Source organism: Megascapheus bottae, chromosome 26, assembly GCF_031878675.1.
Source record: "Megascapheus bottae isolate mThoBot1 chromosome 26, mThoBot2.hap1, whole genome shotgun sequence".
In the NCBI taxonomy this organism is placed as follows: Eukaryota; Metazoa; Chordata; class Mammalia; order Rodentia; family Geomyidae; genus Megascapheus; species Megascapheus bottae.
The window spans coordinates 14,579,136-14,596,996 of record NC_143534.1 but is presented as its reverse complement, the minus strand read 5'-3'; the positions used below and the strand labels follow the sequence as shown (position 1 = coordinate 14,596,996).

The 17,861-nt window shown below is 37.3% G+C and overlaps 1 protein-coding gene across 2 annotated transcripts in view; it reads left to right on the top strand.

Moving 5' to 3' along the window:
- Nebl (nebulette) overlaps positions 1 to 16,758 on the top strand; it is a 289,620-nt gene extending 272,862 nt beyond the window's left edge. For both annotated transcript variants that reach the window (XM_090318998.1, XM_090318999.1), the window contains 2 exons: positions 13,502 to 13,608; positions 14,874 to 16,758. In XM_090318998.1, coding sequence (XP_090175124.1) covers positions 13,502 to 13,608; positions 14,874 to 15,050 — 284 coding nt within the window. In that variant the 3' untranslated portion in view covers positions 15,051 to 16,758. The remainder of the gene's footprint in view (positions 1 to 13,501; positions 13,609 to 14,873) is intronic.
- Positions 16,759 to 17,861: the final 1,103 nt, after the last annotated feature.

The following is a 17,861-nucleotide window of genomic DNA, read 5'->3' as shown; positions in this document are numbered from 1 at the left end:
GGTCTTTCAGAATGAAAACTGGGCTTCTTACTTGCTTACATTTCTAGTACTCAATCCCGTTTTATTTCTGGGGGGGGGGGTGAGGGATGGGGGAGCTTCTTGTTTGTTTTGAGCAAAAGCATCTCAATTGTTTTCTAAAAATTACCCATGTGTCCTTAATTGGGAACTTTAATCAGACACTATGCCTGTTTCTTGGATGCTGAACTTGTGTTTGAGGGGCTGCATGTAAGGGCCCCCTGTACTCCTGACGGGCTGGAAGGATCACAGGTGCTCAGTAAGATTCAGCATAACCTCCCAGGGAAGAAACCAAGCAACAACTTCAATTTAATGGCAAACTTTTTTAGTGTGAATACATACATCCTATTGTTCTCTGAATTCTGCAGCACAGTTGTTTTACGTTTTACTTGCCTTTTGCTTGTCTTTCTTTTGCTGCTCTGACTTGGAAATGAAAATTCCTTCTTTATCTGTTGATTTCTTCCTTTTGGTGAAAGATCTCAAAGTCTGGCGCACAGATCCTGGCTCCATCTTCGACATTGACCCCCTGGAAGACAATATTCAGTCTAGAAGTCTACATATGCTCTCTGGTATTGCTCATGCTTTGAGTTCGTTTGTGTGTCTTTTTCTCCCCAAAATGAAGCTGCTCTAAACTTTATCGGCACCTTGTAACAAGAGTACCTTGTAGGTTTTAAAGTTGAGGATAAACCCAAAATAAATACATTGCTACATGAAGATACCATTAATTATTCATGAAAATAAAACTTGCAGAAGAGCTTTTTAATAAATCCTAGATTAGTTTCTCCCGATTCATGTAAAATAGTGTCTCAAGTTTACTTACATTTACTTTGTGCAGGTAAATATGGTTTTATATTCCTTCTGGGCTTATAAATACAGTTATTTGGATGCATAAACTGCTGGAACATAAAAAAATTTTCCTTTCATGAAATATACTATAACAGCATTTTTTTTTTGTGTGTGTGTATAGGGATCATGGGGCTTGAACTTGGCCTAAGCTCTGTCCCTGAGCTCTTCAGCTCAAGGCTACCATCCTACCCTGGGCCTGGGAGCTGTTCCTGAGCTCTTCAGCTTAAGACTATCACCCTACTCTTGAGCCAAGCCCCTCGTCCCATTTTCTAGAGGTTAACTGGGAGATAAGAGTTTCAGGTCCTCTTGTGCCTGGGATAGCTTTGAACCTTGATCCTCAGATCTCAGCTTCCTGAGTAGCCAGGATTACAGGCATGAGTCACCTCCCCCGCCAGGCCTGTGACAGCATTTTAAAGATAGAATCAACAAATTACTGTTCAGACACTATAAAGGTTTTCTGTATACCATCACAAATATCCTACAATTAAACTTTAAGTATTTAAAATTTATCTCTACATTTCTGTATAATGGAAATAAATATAGTTTTCCATAAGGAGCTTATTTGACTTTTAGCTTACATTGCATATATATATAATTAAATGGAAAAAAGAAAGCAATGGTTATCACAATAGTGATAACATGATTTGACATTTCAGACTTTCAAACTGTGTTTAGAAAGTATGGTCTGAAAAGCTTTGATAGCTAGGCAGTTATTTTAAATAGTATAAAGGCTGTAAATATATCATTAAATTCTTTACTCTTTGAATTTTAGTCTTTGTCGATTAACATAATTTTGAGTCCCCAATGAAAACTAGAGATTCTAATACTTCTATAATTAATTTGATCCATGCTGTTAGCCAAACCATATCATTTAACTTTCTAAAAACAAAGGCAACAAATACTATATACCTCGGGATATTTGAAAGCCAATATTTATAAGCAGATGCTATGTCTGAAAGAAACATTCATTCTTCCCAGGGTATTCTTGGTTCATGTCTGTTTCCTAAATCTATGTCCCCTTTGAAATTCAGACTTTTAAATGATTGTAAATAAGCTTAAATCCTTTATGTAGTGAACAATGCATGTTCTGGTTTGGGAAGAGTTGGCTAAGACCATGTAATAGCTGACATTAAGGATTATTACTAAAAAGGAATATTTTCCCTTCCCTGTGAACTTTATAAGTGATTGTTGTGGTTTTCACAGCACTTATTCATGTGTCTGGGTATTTCTCCTCTATAGAAAAGGCAAGTCAATATAGGAAACACCGCTCTCGATCTCATTCCAGCAGCACTTTTGGTACAGGTCTGGGAGATGACAAGTCAGAAATCTCTGAGCTCTACCCTAGCTTTTCTTGCTGCAGTGAGGTAACAAGACCATCTGATGACGGAGGTACATACCACAGCCACTCACAAAGAAAAGTATTCATTTTCAAATGTCACCAGAATGTCCCTATTGTATTTTGCACTTTTGCATGAACATTTAATTGGAGACCTACTATGAAGTTTAGAAAGTTGACTTTTACTTAAATCACTAAACTTGCATTTTTGCATGTATTGTGTGTGTGTGTGTGTGTACATGCGTGTGTGTGCACATGATTCTTCACTGTGATCACTGCAAATGCATCTGTAATGAAAAAAGTGACCTTGGGATTTGCAATGTGAGTGGGAGCTGTATGTGATGATTCTACACAGTCGTAATAGAAACTAGAGTTTGGCATAATTTGTATCTGATTTCCATTAAGAGAAAAAAAAACCAATCGTATTGTAATATTTGAGTGACCAGAGGTCTTTAGGAATCAGTGAGGGTTTAAATATTGATATAATTGTGTAGAATGAGTTAGATTTTTCAAAAAAATCAATATATGAGGTATGAAGTTTTTTCTTAAATTTCCTAAATGGAAAGTAATAGTCAGTGTTAATCTTTTGGTCTATTTTATATAACTATCCTCTTCCTGCTTTTCTCTTTCCTCTATGTAAGCTGGTAAATTTTATTTACAACTTCCAGGGACTTTCTTGTAGATGCTAAACTGCTGATAAAACTGTTATTTAACCACTGGGGCAAATCCTGCCCCTTCCTGTGGAAGTTGGGTTTTGATGTAATGAGAAAGATGAAGGGAAGAATACTCATTTATGTCTAAGAAAATTGTCCTATAGTATTTGGTGGTCTCAAACCATAGATATGACGTTGGTGGTTAGTACATTGAGCAGGGGAAGAGACATTAAAATTGAGTAAAAACACTTTATGGCTCTAACTCAACATCAGTGAAGAGAAGAGTGTAGAATATGAAGGATAAGATGTATCCCAAGAGAGTTTCCATTTCCTAAACTAAGGGCCATATATTCAAATGAACTCTTTCCTATTCGTGATAAAGTTCTGAAAGTGATCTTGGAATTAAGTGGTGGGCAGATATGAAGCTATATGTTGAAGTCTTTCTTATACAATAGAGAATATTCTCACTGTTAGAATAAAGGGTTAAACAATCACTTCATTTCCTCCAGGCAAAAGTAGAATGCTTTCTCATTCACATTTGATTTTCAAGAATACAAACATATAAGCTTTCTCTAGCTTTGATGTTTTTATCATTGTTTTAGTTGTGCTTTTTCTCATGAGATTTTCTTGTCTTGCTTTGATTGCTTGATATTTTTATTCTCTTATACGATTATTTCAGGCTTTTAAAAATTTTTTGTAGCCTATTCGCCAATGGATTCAGTTACCAAAGGGATTTCATTTGTACATCTCTACTGTGTTACTTGGATTCAATTACAGAGACTTTTAGTTAAACTTCATCCAGTTGCGTTTTGATTCTTGAATAATATTTTCGGAAATTATCTTTATAGCCTCCCAGTATTAGATTAGTTCAACCTACTTTTCATGTGACACTCAGTTCCCTTCGTGAAAATAATCCTGGTAGTTTCTGTTGATTTCCCTGGGAGGTTTTCTTTCATCTTGGGGTTTGTTTTTAGTTTAGTTGCTATGATATGGTCTGTCTCCCAGGAATGTTTTTTGTGTCCCTGGCCTCTCTTCACTTGTGTTGTGTCTCTGTGTGTTTTCATTCTGTGCATTTGTAGTCTCAGCTAGCATTTTCACCCTCCTTAGTTTGAACTTGTGTTCCATTCTCCTTCAGGTGTTTTATGCATTTCTATTTTCCTCTGGAGCATGAAAGGGAGGGCAAGGGGAATGAGAAACAGATGCACTTTTCAAAATAGACATGTTCAATGTTTCGACCTTATGAACCTTCCCCATTTTTTGCTGGGAAAGAATCTTATTGGAATGACCTTGGTCCTGCTTTTACTGACTGAAAACAAGTTTCTGAATTCTCCAGCGTTTAACCCAGGATAGATGTGCTTGTAGCACTCCATTCCATGGTGTTTGTCTTACAAAGAGATTAGGTTGGAAGAGAAACTTCTGTATACCCTGAAATTCTTGGCCCATTGTCCACAGGTGCACAGGTAGCTAACTGGTGTTCAGGTGGCTAACTGCATCTGTTCAGTTGCCATGCATCTGATCTCTCCCCTATGTGTGAGATTCTGGGAGAAGGCACAAATAAAAATCCAGCTAGGTCGTCAAGGAACTCATCCAATTCCGGTGCATGAATCAGATGCATAAAATTATGGAGCTCAGAATGGCATGGTGATGGAATAGTGCCTAGGGTTAGAGTTAGCCTAGCAAAGTAATAGATAAGGACTGCTTCAGGCTGAAGAATGGCAAGGGACTGCATAGCACACTGGTGGTAGTTCAATGCCTTGGAGCCTAGCCTAGGGGCTTTGTGGACCTGAAGGACAATGTGCTGAGTAAAATAAGCCAGACAGATAAAACTATGGCAAAATTCATCTTATATGTAATTTTTTAGAGAATTGGTCATGGGGCTTGCACTCAGAGCCTGGGTGCTGCCCTTAAGCTTTTTGGCTCATGCCACTTCAAGCCACAGCTCCATTTCTGGTTTTCTGGTGATTAGTTGAAGATAAGAGTCTCATGGGCTTTCCTGCTTGGGCTAGTTTTGAACTATGATCCTTTAATCTCAGCCTCCTGAGCAGACGGTCTACACCAGTGCCCTGCCTATAAAACATTGTTTTTAAAGAGTTCAAATACACAGACTTTGGAGAATATAGCTGTAGTTACCAGGAATGGGAAGAGAGTGGAAGTTATTCAGAATGAACAAATACAGAGGTCTAGTGCACAATTGTTAGTAAGTAAAGCCATTCTCTATTCATGCTTTTATACATGTGGGATGACTGATATTTTAGTTTGCTTTCTTCTTCCAATCATTTTACCATCAATATGTATCCTGTAACATCATCTTTTAAGCTTTGAATTCACACAAGAACTATTTTTATTTTTATTATGTATTATTTCTTTTTATTATTATCTTTAAAGTGGGCATATAAAAGCATTGCCATTATGAATACATCATAACTGTCATCCATTTCAACGTTCTCATCCATCCCTCCTTCCCTCACTCTTAACTTTGTAGGATATACATTGGGTTCCTGGCTACATTTTCTCCTCCTCTCCTCTTGATCCCACCCTACCCTTTTTTTGAGTACCTGCTTCCTGGTGTTTTATTTGGTGGAACTTTGATTTCTCCTTTCTAAGGAATCATAATATTTGAATTCTGTCTTGAATTTACCATATTCGAGTTAATACATTTGCAAAACTTGTGTACTACCCAATGCATTTACTTATAAGTTTATAAGCTAAATCTAGCTTCCACGTATAAGAGAAAACACTCATCCTTTGTCTCTTTGGGCCTGACTTACTCCACTTATATAATTATTCCAGGCCTTTCCATTTCTTTACAAATGGGGCAATATTCTTTCCAATGCGTCAGTAAAACTCTTGTGTACATATACCACATTTTCTTGATCCATTTATCCATTGAGGGGCATTTGGACTGATTCCATAGGAAAACAAAGCACACTTCGGATTTAGAGTTGTCCATTTTCATTTAAAATAAGTGTGTGAGCATTTCTACTTTAGGCAATACTTTAATTTTATAATTACTGATTGATAACTTCAATTGCATCCCTCACCTCAAATCCAATTTCTTCCTAAGCTGACTTTTCTAATGAAAATGCTTTTAAGTACCAAGTCTCAATTGTGTATGTGAATTATTACGAGATTATCACTGACAAGTTTGTTAACTATCAAAAAACTGGTGTTAATAGTCAATAGAAGCAGGAGTTACAATTCCTTTCTAATATGAAATCCAGTTAGCAGGTGATCACACGAGTGTGCTTAACCATCTGTCTGGCACATACAGTCTACAAAAAGCACACATTATAAATTGTGTGAACATTTGAGTCTATTATGCCCCCAAATGGGTCAGGTTTGTCATTGAATTTGAACTCTTATGAGAAACTCATATTTCTCATTCTCAGTGGGAATGAAATGAAGGAAACTTCTTTAGCTTTCGCTTCTGTGTGAAGTTGGATATTGGATCAAACACAAATAAATAGCACTTGCCCCTGGATGCGCATGTGTCTTTCATTGATATGCGAGGATCCAATCAAAGGGTCCTGGATGCCTATGAAGAAGAAACATCTGACAAAGTAGCAAACAGTGAAACATTTAAAGTGTATTTCCTGCAAGGCTGAGAGGATTGGGAGAACCAGGTTTGAGTGCCAGGAAGGATATCAATGTGTGTGTAGCATATGTGTCCAATGAAAAGACTTTTGAGGAATTGCTTCATAGATTGCAAAGTGGAATGCATGCAAAGAGAGTCTCTCATTTTTTTAGCTTGAACCTGAGCCATGAAAATGAATATTAGGAGCATTGAGTTTTATGCATCAAATGGATGCCTAGGTTCGGATAGCTAACCGGATACACATATTTACATATATATGAGACTTTAAAGGGAGTAATATTACTCCTGCAGTGACAAATTTCTCCACTTTTCTCTCACTTCCCATTTCAACCTAGTGCCCTGTTGTCCTCTTAGGCTGTGACTCAGTCCTAGTGAGGTGTGGGAATTGGAGCCTGGCATTATGGGAACTCTAAAATTTCCATAGTTTGGAATGATACACCACCAGCAGTGGTGTATCATTATTGAGTTTTAGTTTTTTTGTTTGGCTATTATTTCAATTTACCTGGGTTCTATAGCCTTTGATTTTTGTCTCAGGGCCATATTTCCCATTCTTTATTATCTACTTTAATTTCTGGCCTGTTCACAGTACATTTTCCAGTACATTCTAGTCCTTGCCGATTCTTTATCATTTTCATACACTATGTATACTTGACCCAGGTGTGCTGATAATTGCCTACTTGGCTGTTTCCTTTTCCCTAGCTCCTGCCTGCATATCCTTAAAATTGTACACATTTGACCACCATGACCTGTTTCTGTGACTAGTCCCTATCTGACAGTGATTCTTTATACGCCTCTGTTTGTTTCGGTCCTAGCTCGACCAAGAGAACATGGACTCTGTCAGGCTCCGATGGTCTGCTACACATTAATTTTCTTAGAGGTTTCCACTTCCACTTCAAGTCAGGTGTCTCTATGTGGTGATTACTGTAGCTTGTAGCTTGTTATTAATGATATCCTGTCTAAAACTGTATTTGGGAACTCATGGATTGACACTAGTTCCCAAGAGTCAATATTCTAATCCAAAAGCTCACGAAAAACCAAGGATATAGTCCAGGCTTTAGGTTTTTTTTTTTTTTCTAATCCTGCAGCTTGAACTCAGGGCCTGAGCAATGTGCTTGGGTTTCTCAAAGCTAGAGATATACCTCTTAAGGCACAGTACCACTTCAGACTAACGCTATGTATGTGGTACCAAGGAATAAAACCTGGGTCTTTGTGCATGCTAGGCAAGCACTCTACCACTAGGCCAAACTCCTAGCCCAAGGCTTTAATTTTTTAAAAATACATTCATTATACACATATACAGGTGTCTCCCACCTGTCATGCTAGCTACTCGGGAAGCTGAGGTCTGAGGATCCCAATTCAAAGCCAGCCCTAGTAAGAAAGTCGGTGAGATTTATCTCCAGTTGATTGACCATCCCAAAGTCATAGGTAGAGCTGTGGTACAAGTGTTTGAGTGCCAGAGTTGAGTGTAAAAGCTAAGAGACAGTACCCAGGTCCTGAATTCAAGCCCCATAGTCCATGTTCTGTCCAGTCAGTATTTAAGGAAATTGATGTCTGTTATAGTCTGATGCTTTAGTCATGGTATAATTTGAATCTGGAATTTTCTTGGGTTATACCGTGGGAGCAGCACCTTTGTATACCTGTCATTCTTACATTTTCCATCACTTTAATCTTATAAAACTGCCCCCTCTCTTGTCATGCAGTTCTTTTTAGGAAACTCTATGTCCATCTTGTGCATTATTTTTCTTTTTTGTGTCGTTCTGGGGGGAGTGTACCCACATGTGTGTGCACCCAGATATACACCCTGGAGATTTTCTGCCACGGAAATATCACGAAACACTCTGTAATTCTGGGGAAGAATTCATGTCTCTTCCGCAGTCATGATTCTGCGTATGTTGGTGTTTTTTCTAATTATTCTAGTTACATATCAAGGAGTTTATTCTGGCTTAGACAGCTAAAATGAGAAAGAAATCTTGAAAAGACAGAAACATTGCAAGTTGAAATTCAGATCCTAAATGTAGGAATCAATTGGTTATATTACTTTCAAGCAGAGTGGTAGAATTCCTTACATTTGAAGATAACCTATTATACTTAAACCATATTATGTTGAGCTTAGTTCTGTCAGAAAACATTCACAGATTCATTTTTTTTATAGAGAAAACCCAGTTAGCTTTGGAATCAAAATATACTGCTTTTCTGGGCTTGTGAGACTAGTCAAATTTCACTGGCAAAGTAATTCAAATTAGAGCTAAGTTTTTAAAAAAATGATATGGAGGAATATTTTGGAGATGTTAGAAGTGCTAGGGCCAAAAGTGAGATTCTATATCAAAAAAATAACCAGAGAATAAAGATGAAGATGTGAATGCTTGCAAAGTAAGCATGAGTCCCTAAATTCAAACCCTACTATAGCTCACCCCCAAGCACTTACTAGGTAATAGTACTTAAAGGAAATATTAAGTGTGATGTATTGTAATTGAAAAAGTATGAGGCCTGTAGATATCCTTTTGCAACTGACAAATGATCATCTTGAAATATCCAATTTAATTAGTTTATATTGTAAATGATGTTACCAACTTGGTTATTTAAATTTTGTGAGGGAAATGGTTAGATCACCTCCTGGATTTACTTGCGTTTGCAGCCAAATTCTCAATACATTGGTGGCAACAAATATTGTCCTTGTTTTCATTCCCATTCAGAGGAAGGGTGTTCTCAATCAGTGCTGGGCAAAGTGATCTTAAAAGTGATTAGGAGACACCACTGTAGTGGATGAAATCACTGAAGTCACGTCAGAGGCTGTGGTACTGAACAGAACCTGGAAGTTATTCATACAGGATACTGATTATTACCCAGCATAAAATGAAGTGGGGTTGGCAATGGGGAGAGGAAACAAGAATTCCCCCTTCCCCTCTCTCTTTCTTCCTTCCCACCTTTTCCCTTCTTTATCCATATTGCCAGGACTCACATCCATCTAAAAGCCTGAGACCGGTACTAGTTTATATGGTTTTAATTTGCTTTTCTCAAAATTCATTGCTTTAAGAGATGTTTTGGCACATTTTGTCAAACACACACACACACACACACACGCACACGCACACACGCACACATGTAACTTCTTGTTGAATTTATCCCTTGACACTGCCCACCCATCTCTAAGTCAAGGTCAATGGAGTACTCAGTCCCTGTATGACTGGCCTGAGTTGCTCATCTCCTCCAGCAATTGAATACCTTTCCTTGTGCTTTTCTCTTCTTGCCACTTCTGTCTGGGTATACATCTTTTTATTGGGACGTTATCAGTCCTGGAAGCTTCTCTGCTCTCCAGAGTGCAGTACTGTTACATTTCCAAATCCATAGTGATTAAATGGAAATTGATCTTACACTGTCTTCTCATTTCTTCCACACTTATTTTGGTTTAGTGTAGTCAAGAGTTTGGGCAGTGGACTAAGGTTGTTGGCACTAAATCCTTGATCCCACCTTGCTGTGATAACTTGACTGCATTGCTTTATGTCACTGATTTGTACATTCTCTCTGCAAAGTAAAGATTATGGTGAAAAATTGCATTAGCTAAATCAAGTGATGTGTTTAATACATGCCAAATACATTCTGAGTAGGGGAACTAAATGCCTCAAATTGTCTGACATTAAGGTGTTCTCGGGAAATTAGACCTTTAGCACTGAAAATAGGCAAGTCAAATCAAGCTATGTTGGTACTTTCTAGGTGTAAGCATTTAATTTGTATTATTTATCTTCTGTTTTGTGTGTATTTTCTATCTTCTCAACAGCAGAGTCTCACGGCACATCTTTGCTCCATTATCATTCACAGGGTTACATACCTATATACCTATATGACATTTTCTTTTGGGGGGGTACAATTTTCTATTTTTTATTGTTGGGATAATGTATAGAGGGGTTACAGTTACATTCGTCAGGTAGGAGGTGCATTACTTCTCACACACTGATACCCCCTTCTCATGTTTTTTGTCCCCATTTCCCTCTCCTCACCCCCTCCCAATCATCTTGCTTTCTCCCCTTCCCTTTCCTATTTCAAATAAACAAATAAATGTATACACAATATACCCTGTAACAAAGTCAGATCATTTATTACATTTTCTTAAAAGGGACTGTAGAAAAGCTAAATCAAAGGTCAACACAATCAACACCAAGAAATACGTACTTGAAAGCGTCAAGGGAGAGGCAGAAAAGTCCTCAAGACTCTCCCTTATTAGACAGCAAAAAATTACACTGGAAGTATGTCTCAAGTGGTTGTGTACCAGATGAGAACTTGTGTGAGACCCTGAGTTCACTAGTTGGCACTAGTTAAAGCAAAAGCATCAATAAGAAGAAAAAATGTTGTCTTCTTTTCTTTTCCATCTTCTGTTGGAGCAAAAACTCACAACCACCTTAACTACTCACTTGCTTATTTTAGTTTTATCTTCTCCATTTAAAAATAAACTTTCAATAGAAAATATTAATATTAGATGTTTGTGGAAGAACTTTATTATGCAGGAGAAGAGACATTTTGGTTTTATAAGCATCATAGGACATTACAAATAGAGCCTGAAAGGTGTGGTAATTTGGTCCACTTCTAGATCTGGGATCAATAAACCTCAGCAATGTGAAATGAAAGTTGCATAGCACTTCTGTGTTTTGTCAGTGCCTTAGGATAACAAAAGCTTTTGAAAATTTTTAATGTTATGGAAATAAAAAAGACAAGCCCTGGTTCAGTGGTTAGAAAAATCACTGAACTTTTATCATCACCCACCAGAACTTATGAAGTCTGACCACTAATTTCATAAAAGGGCATTGTGTCCTTTTCTCTAAAAGTAGTCCTTGGTTGTTGCAAATTAGCCTAATATCTTGCTTTTTGTAAGAACAGTTTGAAGTCTTAAATTTCATGGAATAAATCTCATAGAAGAATAGATTTCAATTGAATTTATTATAATCTGAATTTTCAAAGCTATCACCTTAAATTTCCTTTTGCTCATTTGTCCAAGTTTCAAAAAATTATTCTTCATGTAACATAACAACGATGTTCATGTCTTCTTTAAAATTAGTGTTTGCTTTGCTGAATTGTTTCCTCTGGGCTCTTGGTTATGGTTTTCATAGCCCTTCTAAAAACTCTTTTAATGCACCAGGTATAAAGGAGATCCAAGGTTGCATCGCCCCAGAGGAACTTTAGTGAAGGAATTCAGGAAAATGAGATCACTGAAAGCATGATGAGAAACCATGGCGCTGAATGACTACAGTCACTCTAAGGTGGCTGCTTTACAACTCCCTCCCCTATTTGGCACAGCATAAATACTCAGAACCATCACCTTCCTACCTTTTCTTGCTGAGTTCAGAGTAGCTTCTGGATTCCTGTGAAGGGTGGATTTGAGCAATTGAACACATTGAAAAATCCCCGCTTACTCTGTTCTCAATGTACTCAACTTCCCTTGAACTGATGGTGTTTGTTGAGAATTGAAGGAGAGAATAAGAAAATAAGAAAAGGCCAATGCTGCTAGCTTCTCATACAGAAAGGCCTCTTTCACCCAGCCAGGAAAAGCAACTTAGATATTTATGAAACATTTCATTGTGTTTTTCTTCATGAGTGGGTTTCAGCAATATTCTTGACATCTCTTCACATTAAATATTTAATTGAGTTAGTAATCTTAAAAATACTGCTGTTTTCAGAAGTGTTTGATGTTTCATCATGGTTTAATAATGAAAATGCACTCCAACTCAGCAAAGACATTGGCAAACTCTCTTTAATACTGTATCTGGACAGAAAATAAAATTAGCAACATCAATGTAATATAAATTCACTCAAGAACTACTAAAAATCCTCTTCAATCTAATGTCATTATTATCAGAACAGCACAGCAATGTATTATAACTTTTGATTACTAAACACTTTTAAAGTATTGACAATCTTATGTGTCATTAGAGCAAAGTTGTCATTTATTAAATATTAGTTGTTGATAATGCTCAAGAATTTAATCTACTTCTTTCTTCCATCATAAAACTGTCCTGAATAAATCAATCCAGTATAAGTACATAGTAAATATGATTAAACAAAATGGCAGGCTATTATAGATTTAATAGGACATGGATTGTACAGCTTTAATGAGTTATATACTTATTAAAAATACAATAAAGGGCATGGTACTAAATTACCTTTGCTTATAGCTCATGCTTCTGGTTCTGAACACTAACACATACAAACATACTTCCAAGTATAAGTGACGTTGATTATGTGTGTGTATATGTTTAAACGCATGTCATTGTTGGTTTCTGTAGAAATCAGAGATTATTGTAATAGAAATTGTGTCTTTTGAATGCTTTAATTAGAAGTAGGATAGCACAAGCTGTTTTGTTTTTAATTTTAACATGGAAAACTGACTAAGAAAATTCTTTAAGTGGTCTATTTTCTTAGACTTTAAATAAAAACCCTGACCTCAATTACTTAGCCTTGATGAGAATCAAAATGAAAAGTGGAATTCCTTATGTTCCAAACTAAGTCTTCTTTAGCAGGTACAGACTTTTCATTCACTGTTGAATAGATATACATTTGTAAATAAAATGTTCTGTTTACCATCTTTGTTAACACTCAGTTGACCACCACTGAATAACCATCACGTAATGAAAAGCACCCTGTATTAACAGCTATACTTTCTTTCTGGTTGAGCAATCCAATTAAAATCTCTTTCAACACCAATTCTTTACTTTGGTAAAGACCTTAAAAGAATGATGTGGCCAAAACAACCCATGACTGGGAATTCTTTAGTTTTGTTGCATTCTTTGTTGTGTGTGTGTGTGTGTGTGTGTGTGTGTGTGTGTTAATAACATCTATAGTAGAGCAATAAAATATCTTAACAATATAACTGCACGGTTAACTGATTTTCTATTGATGTCTTTAATGACTGTGATTTGGACTAGTCTAGGGATTGTTTGCAGCGTTGCTCCTCACATTCCAGCTGAACTGGTAGCAGCCTCTCACCCAGCATGGCATCTTGTTGAAGGGATGGGAAGGAGCATTAATAGGCAGTTTTAAGGACTCTTTGTGCGTGTGTTCTGTGTGCAGCACCTGTCCTTCCTGGAGCTTACCAGCAGAGCCATTCCCAAGGCTATGGGTACATGCACCAGACCAGTATGTCATCCATGAGATCAATGCAGCACTCACCAAATCTAGTAAGTATGGGTTTGCAGTGTTCCTTTAGGACAGAAGTATAGCGCAGTGGAAGGGCACTTGTCTAGTGCTCTATGTTTAAGACACTGAGTTCAGTTTCCAGCATGTGGGAAGGGGGAGAGGAAGTGTCCCCTCTTGGCTCATCTTTCCATTTTACCACAAAAATGTAAGTACAATACAGCATACAGTCTAACTGACTATTGGTCATTTTGTCTATGGGTAAGTAGCCTGTTGCTACTTATGTAGCCTTTTCAGAGGAAGTAAAAAACTTTCAGAGCTGGAGTTGAGTAAGGAAAATAGGAATAAGAATTAAAACAATAAAACATCTTTTAGTATATTTTCTATGATTGGTATTAGCCAATTATGATCTTAATTTTGCCCTGAAAACTTCAGATGTTTGATGGATGTTTGTCATAAGGGCCACGGAAGCCTAAATGTTCTTTACACATGGACATAATGGATTTCTGCAGTGCTCAATCTGCTCATTACCTGACTTATTGTCACTTATTGCATGGGTGACAGAGATGCTACATTATACCTTGTAAATGTGTGCAATTGCTGTGCATCTATTAAAATAGTAACAAACCATTCATTTTAAGATCCCCTTTAAAGGAAATCTTGGAATACTGATTTATTCCTGCAGTGTTATATTTGAAAGCAGTGTGTGGGCACATCTAGTCACACTTGCTATGTAGAATTGAAATTGCTTCTTCTGGCCCTTTCTTAGCCCTGTCCTGCATGGTCACTTTAGTCAGTCAACAAATATTTTAAGAGGAAACAAAAATTATGAGTCTCTATTTATGAAACATTCATTTTTGTCTGGTTGGAGGACCGGGGACCAAGAGCCCATGGAATTTGGACCTGTCTGTCACTATAGCAAGTCTTATTCTCTGAGGAAAATTTACTAATCTAAGCTTTCTCGAATGAATCCAAAGCCACAATGGGGGTCTGAGGAAAGGTTGGCTCTACAGTTTAAAGGTTGAATTGCTGTCTTAGCCATTGTATGTATGCTTCCCATCATTCTCTTTCCTACTTATTGTAAAGTATGCCCTTATCTCTATGCTAACACTCCCATACTCTGTCTTCTCTTGACCACAATTAAACTTGAGACCAGCATAGGGAGCTGCAAGGCTCTGATTTAACAGATTTCCACACACAGTCTTGAACAACTTTCAGATCTTTTATCTTGTGTTGATTTGTTGGCACTGGAGCTGGTCGCTGTGACTAGATGGATGATCACAATCCAATCCTCTCCTTTGTCTCTCAGAGGACCTACCGAGCCATGTACGACTACAGTGCCCAGGATGAAGATGAGGTCTCCTTCCGGGATGGCGACTACATTGTCAACGTACAGCCCATTGATGACGGCTGGATGTATGGCACCGTGCAGCGGACGGGACGAACGGGCATGCTTCCTGCCAATTACATCGAGTTTGTGAATTAATTCTTTCCTCTTGCCCTTTGAGCTTTATTCTAATGTATTCTACCCTTAATCTTTTTAAAAGATAGAAAAGACTTTTAAGACAACTCAGCAATTATTTTACAATAGCATCGACTCTTCCTTTGACAACTCGATGTGCAGGTACCAGGAGGAAAGAATGACTTGTGGCTGGAAAAACAGCAGCATTCTCAGTAATTCCTGTAAACAAAATCATTAGGTCTGGGGACCTGGTGCTGCTAACTGTGTCGTGGTTTCCTTTGATTGGCTATTGAACCCTTTTGGGAAATGTATTTTTGTAGACTTTAATAGCGATGTTGATTGTTCCCTAAATGTAACACGTGTATGAATATTCTTAGCTGTCACTTTGAGCACTGAAATTCAACTCTCTTAATTCAGTAACACAGCTGATAACTTAAAAAAAAACCTGTTTAGCTTTTGAGTCATTAGGCAATTTCCAACTCTGGTAAAAATTGTCTAATATAATAACTAGAAGCAATGGCAGAATGAGTCTGTGTAAAATTATATTGACTGATGGCCTTAGGGGACCGAACAGGAAATATCCTTGTTCCCTTGGCCGGCTGTGTATTTCTTTCTCATCTGTACCATGGCATATCTGATTCTCCACGTACATTCTGTGGATCTAAACATATGCTTGGTTCCACAGAATGTTAGGACCAAATAGCTTCACAGCTACTCTTGCAAAGGGCGAAATTTGATGTCGTCTGTATTATTCCCCTAGTTGCCTTCGCCCTGTTGCATGTCATGTGGGTTTGAGCTTCTGCAACATAGGCAGTTTCCTTGCCTGTTCCTGTTATTAATACCAACAGCGTGGCTCCGGTCTCTAAGCCCTTTCCTCTAGTTGCCAGCTCATCAGGAAAACCTCTTTTGAAAAGTTGCTTGAGATTTTCCTGTCATATTGCACACTAGTTTTGAAGGACTTACACTGTAGAAGAAATACACATATCCTCTAGTAATAAGTGATTTAAGTATTTACTGAAGAGCTTTCTTTCGTTGACTTAATGCTGCTGTTGATTTAAAAGTGAAGGAAAGATCACAGGACCCAGTGATAAAATGAGACGCAGAAGTGATGGTCACACTTTGGTTAAACACAGGGTGACTTCACAGGGAGTTGCCTCCACTGTTTTCTTTTGGAAAACAGTATGGAGACTCTGGAAGAGAAATCTAGCCATTAAAGACTAATGAAAAATAAAAACAAAACCCTCCTTTCTACTTTTCTGCATTTTGTTCCTAAATCCTCTCCAGGGATGGGATCTCCAGGGATGGGGTAGGGATGTCATCAGAGGTTGTTCGGTTTAGACAGGCCATTCACACAAAAAAGGAAAAGAACAAGAAGTCAGGGTTGTAGTTGAGTGTCTTGGAAGTCATCTGATGGGTTTCCAGCCACGTGTCCATGCGTTCAACCCTTACTTGTGAAATTTCACCCCCAGTTTTTTCCCTGATACAGCTCTGTGTCCTGATACAGATCTAGGCCTCGGATCATAACTTGCTACAGAGTAGCCGTGGTGAAGGGTGTGCTTAAAGCAATATGCCGAGAAAAGTGGTTATACAAATGCAATGAGACATAGGGATCTACCTTTTATGATAGAGTCAAGAAAACTCACAGGACACTCTATTAAAAGGGTAATGAGTCCAAGAGCCATTTACACCATTCAATAGTTTATACAAACTTCTGAATATTTTTAGTTTCATATGTTAGAAGTTTTATTACACTTATTTGTAGCTACATGAAATTGAAAATAACTACTATTTTTGGAAAGTGTTTAATAAATGACAGGATAACTAGCTTAACAGATTACCATCATTTAAATGACCAGCTGTGACTAAATTGATTGACTCCATATCTGATGCTTACACATGGACCTAAAAATTGAACTTGTAATAATTTTGCAAAAATTCTAAAAATGACAGTAAGCCTGCTCAGTTTTGATATGTCTTTCTATTTTCTTTCATGTGTGTGCGATTCTTTATAAAGAGTTGTTGATTAAAATTTGGACTAACTATAGGATAGGTACAAATTTTGACAAACATGACATGTATAGGAAACTCAAAAGAACTCATTTGTAATTAGGAAAGCTATCAAAAAGTGGCAGTTGATATTTCATGGTTTTATCTCATTCACTGATTTCAAGATTACATTCGTTGAATATCAAAGTCGATACATATTTAGGAGTAAGTATCTTACAAATGCAAAGCAAGATGTTTCTGCTTCATGACTCTCAGAATTAATAGCAGACCAAAATTCAACTGGGGGCAATTATTTTTCAATAAAGACTAAGGCTGAACAAGATAATGCATGTTCCAGAGGTTATAGTTTGATAATGTTGGTGTTATTTCTAATATTTGTCAGGACATTAAACATCTCAGAAAAATAAAGGAAACACAGATACATCATACCAAAGTCTGCTTTTGTAGCATCACTTAAAAATGATATTCTTGATTACCTTTTCCACTTTCCATATGCCTCCTGCCCAACTTCACTTTGGATATTGCATCTGCAGTAGATAAAGCTCACACAACTCTGACAGCTAAGGAAGAATTGAAAACAAGGCTTTTAGAAATAGAAGTTAAAGAGGACTATGTAAATGCCCAGCCAAGGTCATGTACCTGTTTCTGAAATTTGATGCATTCTCCCGTCTGACCAAAGCACAAAAAGCAGTTTGGCACACTTTTGAAAAGCTCCTAAATACAAAACTGTGTGTGGATTATATTACTGTTAAGGCAAGCATAGCAACAGAATATGTTGCTTTTCATGTAAGCTTTTGTAGTTAAAGTTCTTTTTACCCCTCTATTCTT